This window comes from Alosa alosa, chromosome 10 (genome assembly GCF_017589495.1).
Source record: "Alosa alosa isolate M-15738 ecotype Scorff River chromosome 10, AALO_Geno_1.1, whole genome shotgun sequence".
Taxonomy (NCBI): Eukaryota; Metazoa; Chordata; class Actinopteri; order Clupeiformes; family Clupeidae; genus Alosa; species Alosa alosa.
The window spans coordinates 1,289,143-1,301,399 of record NC_063198.1 but is presented as its reverse complement, the minus strand read 5'-3'; the positions used below and the strand labels follow the sequence as shown (position 1 = coordinate 1,301,399).

General features: G+C 41.4%; 1 protein-coding gene across 4 annotated transcripts in view; it reads left to right on the top strand.

The window, feature by feature from the left end:
- The window catches only part of pcbp4 (poly(rC) binding protein 4), a 130,256-nt gene that overhangs the window by 58,418 nt on the left and 59,581 nt on the right, over window positions 1-12,257 (top strand). For all 4 annotated transcript variants that reach the window (XM_048254536.1, XM_048254537.1, XM_048254535.1 and 1 more), the window contains one exon: window positions 5,107-5,223. In XM_048254536.1, coding sequence (XP_048110493.1) covers window positions 5,107-5,223 — 117 coding nt within the window. The remainder of the gene's footprint in view (window positions 1-5,106; window positions 5,224-12,257) is intronic.

The window sequence follows — 12,257 nt, the reverse complement described above, 5'->3', positions numbered from 1 at the left end:
TAAAATTGTGACTTAGATCGCACATAGAGCTTTCTTATAGATTCTGTTGTGTTGGAACAGTTTGCAGTTTTTCGATTTGGCTGAATGTAATGACTCATCGTTTAATGTTCAATGTTTAATTCACTGGCCCACAAAACTGGAAGTACAGAACAACCATTCAATTCTGTGAGGTGCATCATAGACTCTAATGGCTTGTCATTTTAAGGACAAACATAATAGTGATCATTCGATCCTAAGGGCAATTGGCATTGATCACATACCACAAACCATAAGGGGAGGGAATAGGCTAAAGCAATTGAATCAGCAAGAGTTTTGGATTTTAAATTAAAAGCAGCCCTTTACCCAGGTCTCAATGAAGATTTAGAATACTGCCATTTTCTGTAAAGACTTATGCTTATTTTCCTATGTATGTGTGATGTACATTTGTATGTTTGTCTATATCTGATGGACTCTTACTTTGCTGTGTGGATTCGAGGCCAACTGTTGGCCACCTATGTTTTGTCTGGTTGTGGCTACCTTTGTCTGCCATTAGTTACTTGATGATCCAATGTTCACACCCACCCATATTGATGTTTTAACCAGACTTGTCTCAGAGTCAGATTGTTCACTTCCTGACGAAGGCTTTTGAGCCGAAATACGTCAAAGTGTTTTTTAATCATGATCTGCCGTAACATAAAGGCATTTTAACTTTTTCACCTGATGAGTGCCTATGTATCTTCTAAGTCTTCTAAGTTGCGATTGTTGGACTTTTATTTTGACAAGTTGTCATCGTTCTGTCTTCCACATTCATGAAAGGTTTGGTATGAATGTTGAGTCATGTCTCATGAAACAGTCATGAATGCTTTATGTGCAGTTGATGACAGCTGCTATGAATGTATTATGAATTCACCCATCAAGTAAAGTGTTACCAACATTTTTATAACCTTTCGAAACACTTACAACGTTTACAATACTTCGATTTGTCTGTAGAGAACCTCACCACACTACCACAGAAGTGTCATTCTATTTTGAGCATTGTCAGTGGTGAAAAATAGAGTTTGTTTTTGACATGCGTCTTTGCCCTTTACATTTGCATTGTTAGACAATTTGGTGTTAATCCAAAAATCAATGCTCAAAACTGCACCAATTAACGTTATTATGCTCTCAAACAACTGTTTAAACCTGTTAACTTTTGGAAAAAGACCCTAGGTTGTTACAACAAATTGCACAACTAATCCGCTATCGAGCGCTGTAAATATTTGTAGATGTCATACAGGCTACAGATGCTCAGAGGCTCAAGGTTTCTTCCTGGAATATGGGAGTTTTTCCTTGCCACAGTTGCCATATGGCGTGCTTATGGGGGGTATAGGGTTAAGGCTGCCAGTCTTATGATATGTTATTTTCTATATTTTTGATATGTTGCTGAGTGGATCATAAACGGCCCCAGCAATGAAGAAAAGTGATTGATAATGACTAACTGACTATTATTGTGTTACATGCTTCAAATGTAAAGCACTTTGAGCTGCATTCTGTGTATGAAAGGTGCTATACAAATAAAGCTTATTATTATTATTATTATTATTATTATCATACAGGTTAGAAAATATAATCTGAACTATTTTCTGTGATGTGGCCTCCATTTACTTAACTGCGTAATAAAGCTAGAAGAAAGATTCCAAAATTATGCATTAATTTATTTCAATTTCACCTTTAAATTTCACCATTACCCTTGAGGATGCCGGACAGCACCCCAGAGAAACTCTGCCACCTTTAAACTGTGCCTTTGTGACTCAAAATGTCATTACAAGTGCTGTACAACATGAGCATGGTCCTTACATGACACCATCATCAGTGTATCAGTTCAACTCAGTAATTGTGAAGAAACAGAATAAAAAGTGTTGTTTTCACAGGCATGGACATGTACATGCTTCTACAACTTGTTTGGAGTCCACCTGTGCCTAAATGAAATCATGGGACATTATTAGGAGAGGCACACATCTGTATATAAGGTCTCACAGTTGATGGTGTATGTCAGAGTGAAAATCAAGCCACGAGATTGACAGAAATTCAAGAGATTGTCCATAGACCTGCAAGACAGGATTGTATCAAGACACAGATCTGGGAAAGGATACAAGAAAATGTCTGCAGCATTGAAAGTGCCCAAAAGCACGGTAGCCTCTATCATTCTTAATTGGAAAAGATTTGGATTTATTAATAACCAGAGGTCACTATTAACTAGGGCTGTCAAAATAACTGATTAATTTCGATTAATTAATTTGAGAAAAAAATAACTGAAATTTGTGCAGATTAATTGATTCCGTATGACCTTTGTCCCCGAGCCGTTCTAGGCAGTAAAAATTAGACTGTAAAATGAAGGAGAGAGAAGAAAACGTGCTGCCTAGATCATTGATTGGAACATTTACTTTTAAAAAACGGCCTGATGGTGTTGATAAAAATAAAGTGTTGAAAATAAAGTCCTTTGCAATGTCTGCAAGTGTTGACATTGAGGGGAGTGTTAATTTATTTTCATTGTGTCCCCTAGGTTATATCTGTGGCCTGAAATGCCTTGTATGTGAACAAAAAAACTTCTTCCCGAAGCACTTCTGAATTTATTTCCTCAGCATATTAGATCATATCATAGATTATTATGGCCATTATTTGAACAGTGAAAATAATAATACAAGTTTTTGAACTTTAATGTCACTAATGCTGAGTATTCAATTATTCATTTGAATTTAAATATTTAAAATACTTTCACAGCAAAAATTATATATGCGATTAATTTAGATTAATTAATCACAGAGTATGTAATTAATTAGATTCATTTTTTTAATCGATTGACAGCCCTACTATTAACCTATTATTAGTTGCTACTAAACTATTATGAACTTTTATGCTGGACAACTTGCTTGGACCAGTCAAAATTATTTGTTTCTGGTGGATAATCCTGGATAACATCTTCTGTGATAATAATACAGTGCATTGCTTTGCATCAGCTCCTGCATCAGATATTCGCAATGCGCCTCCAAAACTCCTCCAGTGAGGCGGCGGAAGTAGTCCAATTATTTGTCGGATTATATATATAATTATTATATATAAGTCGCAAACCTATATGAGAGATGTCGTTACAGAGCTCAGGGACAACATGTGCTGTTTGTGGTTGTACACAACTGGAATAAACTAATCCAGTGGCTTTAACGTCAGTATTTTGAACATCAGCCTAAAACTAAATCGGAGCGTTCCTGTCAACGATGGATGGTATCATTGTCTCCCAAAAGACGACTAATCAAAAGGAAAATGTCTGAAGAACTTAAACTTCCCCTAAGCCCCTTAAAGGAATTATCCGGAGTAAAATGCACTTTAGATCAATTTACGGATGATTGGGAGTACATACGTTGAGTTGACATCCAAATCATGTCATTTGGATGTGTTTTGAGAAAGTTCGATGTTACCGTTTTAGTCAAAACTTCGTTAAGCGTGGAAGTGAGAAGGGCATATTATTTTCGCCGCTACAAAACGCTATTTTTATACCTCTTCTACAGTTCCAAACAACATTGCACTTACGTGGTAGTGAGTAGAGGGTCCCTAAAGCCAAACCGGTATCCCGAGGTCTTTATGTGGTCGGATAGAGAGTCCAGAATGAATTTCATCAAGCCAGTACCTTTCCGGAAATGTTGCCATCTTTGCTGCCATCTTGCCAAGTGTGCTCTGGAAATTCACAATGCCGTTTAAAAAAAAAAAAACATAGTCCAGTATTTCTTTTGAAATTGAAATGAAGTTGTATGGACTGGATTATGTTTTTTTTTTTTTTTTTTAAAACGATGAAATTGGCTTTAGGGACCCTCTACTCACTACCACGTAAGTGCAATGTTGTTTGGAACTGTAGAAGAGGTATAAAAATAGCGTTTTGTAGTGGTGAAATAATATGCCCTTCTCACTTCCACGCTAATGAGTTTTGACTAAAAACGGTAACATCGAACCTTCTCAAAACACATCCGAATGACATGATTTGGATATCAACTCAACGTATGTACTCCCAATCATCCGTAAATTGATCTAAAGTGCATTTTACTCCGGATAATTCCTTTAAGAAGCAGAAGTCACTCCCACTTTTGATGCAAGGCCTCATGGGACGTACAGTAAGAAACTTGTGGAGACCGTTGAATGTGTCAGAAGCAACTGGAGGTTTTGGCCCAAACGTACAATAGTTATATTATATTTTTAATTAACTGTCTTTCTATTGTCCTAGCAAAGGCAGTAAAGGAAATCAGGTAACCCTTTAGTTGACAGTATCGACATAAGAGTGACATGACAATGTCATGAATACATGACACTGTCATGACACATGAATCTTAACCCTAACCCTAATCCTAACCGTAACCTTAACCCTAACTCTATACCTAACCCTAACCTTAAACCTAACCCTAATCCTAACCCTAAATTGTTATGACAAAAACCGAATGTCACTTCATAACAGAAGTGTTATGTCATAAACGTTTATGACTTGTTCATGACATGTTCATTACAATGTCATGTCACTCTTATGTCGATACTGTCAAGTAAAGTATAACCGGAAATCATGTAAGAAAATGACATGACAAAAATCATTATTTATTTTACACGATATTGGGCATGTGGACCACTACGGATCATACATGTCCCTTTTCTATGACTTCTGTTTGAAACTTGAACGATTAAAACCTAGGGCCAGATGTACTAACGCTTTTGCGCCCACTTCAGTCGTATTTGTTTCACCATTACTAGACTATTTGCTTTGTCTGTATTTACTCATTTATTTGTTTGTCTCTCATCCTTCAAAGTAATTATGTGTTCATGTGTCCTGGGAACCATCAATGAAAATCAATGAGAAAGAAAAAAAAATGTTTGATAAAACCTAAAGCACTAGTTCCGTTTATAATATCACTGGGCTACACGGGGAGAGAAAAGAGAATATAACGGCACTTCTTTCTCACCCCTGTCCCCACTTTTTATATTTTGTCATCATAGACTACATGTCTGAAAGACAATAGACAAAAATACAAGGATGTTTCAGCTGAGTATGTGACATTTTGAGCTAGAAGAGACACACATGTACTCACAAATTAATTTTTTGTTATGTCTGTACAGAGCAGTGCCCGCATCAACATCTCAGAGGGTTCTTGTCCAGAACGGATTATAACCATCACAGGCCCCACTGAATGTGTGTTCCGAGCCTTCACCATGATCACAGTCAAACTGGAGGAGGTACCTGATGGACACTTACACACAAACATGCCTGGGGATCTCTGACAGGGAATTTGGGATATTGTAAATAATCATAGAAAATGACAAATGGGAAAGTACACCCAAACGCAAGGCCACCAAGGTATCCTAGAGCAAAACACACTGCCCAGTGTCAGAGAGCTTGGTCTCAGTGGCAGGTAATGGATCCTCCAAAAGGACAATGACCCAAAACTCACACCTAAAAGCAACCAAAAATAGCTAAGTAAAACAAAAAACAATGGCCTATTCTGAAGTAGCCCTATATGAGCCTTGATCTGAATCTTACATCTGTGGAGAGAGCAGACACGTGCAGTCTGTAGAGGGCACGCTTCAAACAGTTTGTTTAGGTAGAGGGGGCCAACTACCTGTTGACCGATGCAGAAGTCTCATAAAGAGCTACAGAAAATGCTATTGTCTCTAAAGGTTGTGCAACACACTATTAGGTAAAGGGCACTATACATTTTGTCCATTTAATTTTAATTTGTTATTGAGTCAAAAGTAAAGTCAGGTTTGCATTAAACATAGAATAAACAATAATGTATGTCAAGGCCGTAGTCACCATAGACATTGAGGGGGACGTGTCCCCCCCAATATTCAAATATGACCAAAGTGTCCCCCCCCCCAATATTCGGACACAGAAAAATAAAGAAAGAATAAAGCGCTATACTAGGCCTACAGGAAACCAACACATATCTGAAATGTAATCAAACATAAATAACGCACAAATTAGTGACCTATGGTTCCAGAGTAGCCTACACTTCTGAGTGGTTTGTCCTGGTGATTTTCCGTTTTTTCGTTAGTGGCGTGCACTATCAAAAGCTTCTATTTACAGCACCCTACTGCGGTGAGGTAGGGCTGTCAACAATATCGCAAAAGCTACCGGAACAATTTTCACAAAACTTCTTGGAAAGGTGTAGCACAGGCTAAAGAAAATCCCATACATGTTTGGAGCCGATCAGACTGAAAGGGAACATTTTCCATATTGTAGCCTATTCTTGCAATGATAGCGAAAGTGAAACGTTTCATTTTAAATGATGAATTTGTGCAAGCCTGTGTCATTTCTTCACGTCTTTAATGCATTCATATGCTAGTAGTAATGCCAGAAATTACCGTGTATAGCCCTCTTAGAAATGATTGTTGCATCTTGCATATTATTTAGATGCGCACTCAATCGCGCATCCATGCAAGCAAAACGTCATCAAATGTGGCGACGTTTACAATACGTGATAGCCTAGTTAATGGGAATCGCGGACAATAACCAAAGAAAGGAATTTGCACCTCCATTCACCAATTAAAGGCTGTAGTTTCTAGGCCTAGTGTTTCTACATGTTGGCACAAAACATAATTTCTGTCAGAAGCCAGTCATACATACAAGGGTAACATGAGGTGAGTCAGACAGAAGAGGGGCCTGTCTTAGTAGCCTATTCCTGAATCTGTCCCTTTCAAACTACGTTAAAATTGTGTGATTATGCTCCAGAATAATAAAATCTAAATTAAAAGACAAAATCTTATTAGGCTCCAAACCTATGAGTCTAAGCCTTAGTTTAAAAAAATCTTCAGGTGTAAGTAATAAGTCAAAGAACCACATTCTGTGTAAAATAGAGGTTATCAAAAGATACTCTAGTTTGTAATTTCTTTTAAAGTATACATTTGACTGATTGCGTGCGCAGGAAGCGTAAAGAGCGCCCGATTATGAAAATGCACGTCTATTCTGCGCCTAAATTTTTCTGCCTTGTAAAAGCAGGTGTTAATCAAATTGCAGTTTAATGCATCAATAAGAGAACCTTTCAAAGACAACAGAATCGCTATTTAGAGCACCAGTTTTGCGTCTTTGTACTATATCAAAAGCAACCTTAACTTTCGTTGCCTTTCAAATGTCTTACTTTCACTTTCACATCATCCACTTAAACTTTCCTACTTGCTAGATTTGACCAATCTTCCATCACCTACATGCACAAGTAATTTGAGTAGGACTACTGATTTTCATTATCTCCTTGCTTGTTTACATCTTATCATGTATTGTATTATTTCATGATCGAAAAACGTTTGATTCTTTTTAATGTCATCAGTTAACTTCATTCAACTGCGCTTGTACTGTATGTAGGCTATGCCGTTCAGTTGTGGACGTTCGTAAATTGGGGTAGGGGGGCGGATAAAGGCGCAGATTACCGTGAAAGTTTGATAAATACCACGCATCACAGCGCTCGCCATCATCGGTTTGTCCATGGCGCTAATAACGCTATGTTCGCAAATGTACCTACATCTGGCCCTCAGTGTCTTCGTTTGATGTCTGTCACATGTTGAGATAGTTTAGTTCTGCCTTCTCATTATTGATGCATTAGAAGAAGAGAGGGAAGGAATAGTGCAGTATCAGTATAGTCTAAGATTTAACCCTGGATCTAACCCTTCTCCTTAAGTCCACTGTCATCTCCACGGTCTTCTTGGGGTTTCACTCCAGGTGGTTCTGACTGCACCATTGGACCAGCTGTTCCACCTCCTGTCTGTAAGCAGACTCGTCACCGTCTTGGATCAAACCAATTTTGGTGGCGTCATCTGCAAACTTCAGGAGTTTTACAGACGGGTTCTTTGAGGTGCAGTCATTAATGTAAAGGGAGAAGAGCAGCGGGAAGAGGACACCCCTGTGGGGTACCAGTACTGATGGACCGGGTTTTGGATGAGATGCTCTCCAGTCTGACATGCTGCTGCCTGTCAATGAGGAAGCTGATGATTCACTGACTGGTGGTGGCAGGCACGAGAACTGGGTGAGCTTCTGATGTAGGAGTTCAGGGATGCTGGTGTTGACTGCCGAGCTGAAGTCCACAAACAGGATCCTGGCATACGTACCTGGGGAGTTGAGGTGGTGCTGTATTGCAGTCCCATATTGACAACATCATCTGCCGACCTGTTTGCCCAGTAGGCAAACTGCCGGGAGTCCAGTAGGGGTCCTGTATCCTTCAGGTGGCCAAGGCCAAGGCTTCAGTCTTTCAAGGATTTCATGGGTTTTTTGGGGACTGGGATGATGGTGGAGCATTTGAAGCAGGAGGGCACTTCACACAGCTCCAGGGACCGGTTAAAGATCTGAGTGAAGATTGGCGCCAGCTGTTCAGAACAGACTCACAGACAGGAGGGGGACACTTGATCTTCTGCTTCTGAAAGAGCCGGCACACATCCTTCTTGCAGATTGTTAGCACAGGTGGGGGGAGGTATCCAGGACTGAGATACCAACTATTCAGGACTTTTACAGCCAGCACTGGAGGAGAAAGACCAAACGGATCCTTGCTGACCCCAGTCATCCCAGCCACAGTCATTTCACCCTCCTACCATCTGGTAGAAAGTACAAGAGCATGTGAACCTGTACCAACAGATACAGAGACAGTTTATATCCACAAGCCATCAGGATGCTGAACTATCATACTCACACCTCAGGGTTTTCATTTTTTCTCTCTTTTTTGCAGCACTTGTCACTTTTTTGGCCTATTTGCCATGGTATTATCTTGGTTAAATATGGAAAATATAGGCTACACTCACTCAGTAACTAACAAGAATCAGGTAAGGGGCGGAGACACAGGCACATGGAACAGAGACACATGGCAAACAAACAAAGGAGCACATGGCACAAGACACAGGAAGTAAATAAAGCAAACAGGAAGACAAGAGGAGCAGACATGATGGAAAAACATTAGACGGGGAGAACAAGACAAGACAGAACAGGAACTGATCCTGACATTACCCCCCCTTTAAGGGCCGGATTCCAGACGGCCCGAAAAAACAGGGCGGAGGGGGCCAAGGCAGGAGGGTCAGGCAGGCGGCAGGGTGGGTGGCCGGACAAGTCTGGCTGGTCAGGTGGGCGGCCGGTCAGGGACAGCGGTTCCAGTGACTGGGCTGCAGGCACCGGAGTAGGGACTGGAGCCGGAGCCTGGGCTAGAGCCGGAGCCAGAGTCAAACTCAGGACTGGAGCGGTGCTGGAGCCGGAGCCTGGGCTGGAGTCGGAGCCAGAGTCAAACTCAGGACTGGAGCGGTGCTGGAGCCGGAGCCTGGGCTGGAGTCGGAGCTAGAGCAGGGACTGGAGCCGGAGGGGGTATTGGAGCAGGAGCCGGAGCAGGGACTCGAGTCATGGGAGCAGGGAGGTCAGGAATAGGAAGTGCCCAGGAGTCGCAGGGAGCTGGCACAGGAGCGAGACGAGGAGCCGGCACTGGAGCGAGGGAAGGAGCCGGGACTGGTGCGAGGCAAGGAGCCGGGACTGGAGCGAGGAGGCGAGGAGCCGGGACTGGAGCGGGGAGTGCTGGGCATCGGGAGCTGGGATTGGAGCCGGAACGGGAGAGGGACCCAGCCATTCCTCCCCAGAGGACCAGTCGTCCTCTTCAGAGGACCAGTCTTCCTCTTCAGAGGACCAGTCTTCCTCCGTCGACCCTTCGTCCTCCAAGGCACTGAGGAACCTTCTAATGGCGAGCCGGGGTCCCCAGAAGGCTGACTGAAGTGCCCTTGAGCAAGGCACCTAACCCCTCACTGCTCCCCGAGCGCCGCCGTTGTAGCAGGCAGCTCACTGCGCCGGGATTAGTGTGTGCTTCACCTCACTGTGTGTTCACTATGTGCTGTTTGTGTTTCACTAATTCACCGATTGGGTTAAATGCAGAGACCAAATTTCCCTCACGGGATCAAAAAAGTATATATACATACTTATACTGTAATGGTTGGCTTAGGAGAGCTGGACCAGAGTGCAAGGCAAGTAGTGGCGAGGCAAACTTAGCGCAAACAGGAATCTTTAATATGAATAAACACTACAGCAAACCACAAAACAACATCAATGACCGACAGGGGACTGAGGGGAGACAGAGGGTTTAAATACACAAGGGTTAACAGGGCACAGGTGAACAAGGAACAAGACTCAGGTGGAAACCATAATTAAACTAACAAGGATCAGGTGAGGGCCGGAGACACAGGCACATGGAACAGAGTAACATGGAAAACAAACAAAGGAGCACATGGCACAAGACACAGGAAGTAAACAAAGCAAACAGGAAGACAAGAGGAGCAAACATGATGGAAAAACATTAGACAGGGAGAACAGGGGCCTGTACTACGAAGCGGGGTTACTGGCTTATCTGGGTAACTTCGAGAGGAACTTGATCACGTGTGGCATAACTTCTCGTTTAACCCGTACTACGAAAGGTGGATATATTTTAACCTAGGTATGCTGCCATGGCAATTTACGCTGCATCTCAAACCTGCTCCGAGCAGGTTATGTTCTTGGTTAACCCGAGATTTCCGTTAACCACACCCTTTATAAGTACCACCCCTCCACTAACATTTCGAGACAATGACGGCGTACCTGATGATCCATACGACATTGGAGTGCAAATCGTGAGGGGCTCTCTTCGCAGGGCGAGGGGTTTTAGAGACTGCCATATATAGACTATAGCCTATATACTGTATATATATATATATATATATATATATATATATATATATATATATATATATAGATATACCCGGACGATATTCTCTATGAAGATATAGATTGTCAGCCGAAGGAATTCGTTATCTTTGTCAGATGATCTAGGCAGAAGTCTCTAATGTCACCCATCATAGCAATGCCCTTACATGGACATTCATGTATTCCATCTAATCGGTGATGCTGAACATCTGAGCAAGAATACTGTATGTCCGAAAATAAATCAGACATAGGCCTAGCCTACAGTATGCTGAACATCTGAGCAAGAATAGCCTAAAATAAATCGGACATAGCCTAGCCTACAGTAGGCCTAATAAATTAAAATCACAATTTTAACAAACTTGTTGAATTGAATGTCATATTACTGTACCCTGCACATAAAGGCTACACATTTCCACAGCACCAGAATCCGACCGAATGCCTCCCTCAACCCCTTCCATCCATAATCGGCCTTCCACTATTATTTGCGATGGCCAACTCCTCTGCTACTGTAAAACACTCTGGTGCCTTACAGTAGTGTTCAAAGACACCTTTTTCTTGTTAGCTGTAAAACAGAGGCCAAGTGAAGGCGATAAGCATACTAGGCCTACATGTTTTCATAATTAAGAAACATTAATGCAAGTTATGACTATATAAACCACTATTCTGAATAATGTGTTTGTGTTTTATTTTCACCTGCTGCCATGTACGTTTGGCAATGGTTAGGCATACACTAAATCAGTCAATGGGGGCTACTTAAACATTCAATTATCCTATTACTGTAATCTATATGCCCACTTCTAAATTGTGTTGCATCTGTAGGCATTTCTATTAACTCAAAATAGGCAATTTAATTATTTCAACTCATTTCATACATTCCGCAAGCTATTAATCCTCCGTAACACATATTTGAAGAACATGTGGAAATAAAACTTTACTTTTAGGCATTTAGGCTACCCGATCTGCAATACGTTGCCAACATCCTTGCCTTGCTTTGTTCACTGCCGACGTATTTGATTTTTCTCGTAGAGTGGGTTTTAATTCCTCATAACTTGTCATAATAATTGTGCATTCCTTATCCGTAAAATAAGGTGATCGCGTCATCACTGAAAGTGGTGACTTGCGCTGCAACCCGCCCCTTTTATGTGAACGCGCACAAACTCCAATTAGGTAAACCCCGGTTCAACAAATCAACTTCATAATCAGCGTCGTTGTACCGATTAACACCACTTAAGATAACCAGGTTTTGTCAACCCCGGTTTAACAAAGTAACCGTGGGTTACATCTGGGTAGGTTAAGCTCCCTTCGTAGTACAGGCAAGACAGAACAGGAACTGATCCTGACACTACTTCAGCTGGAAGTTTTAACACACAACTGTGGACTTCAATAGCTTTCGTTCAGCTGGCGCTGCCATCTGACTGTGATAATTCATACAATAATAAGATTATTCTACCGATTAGCCTATCGCAAGGCCTAACAAAGTTTCGATCTGCATGAATATCAGTAGTGTTACGGTTCGGGTTTTACATTGTGTTTCTGCTGTCTTGGTTTTAGTTTGTAGAGGGTTTTGTTCACTTCCTGGTTT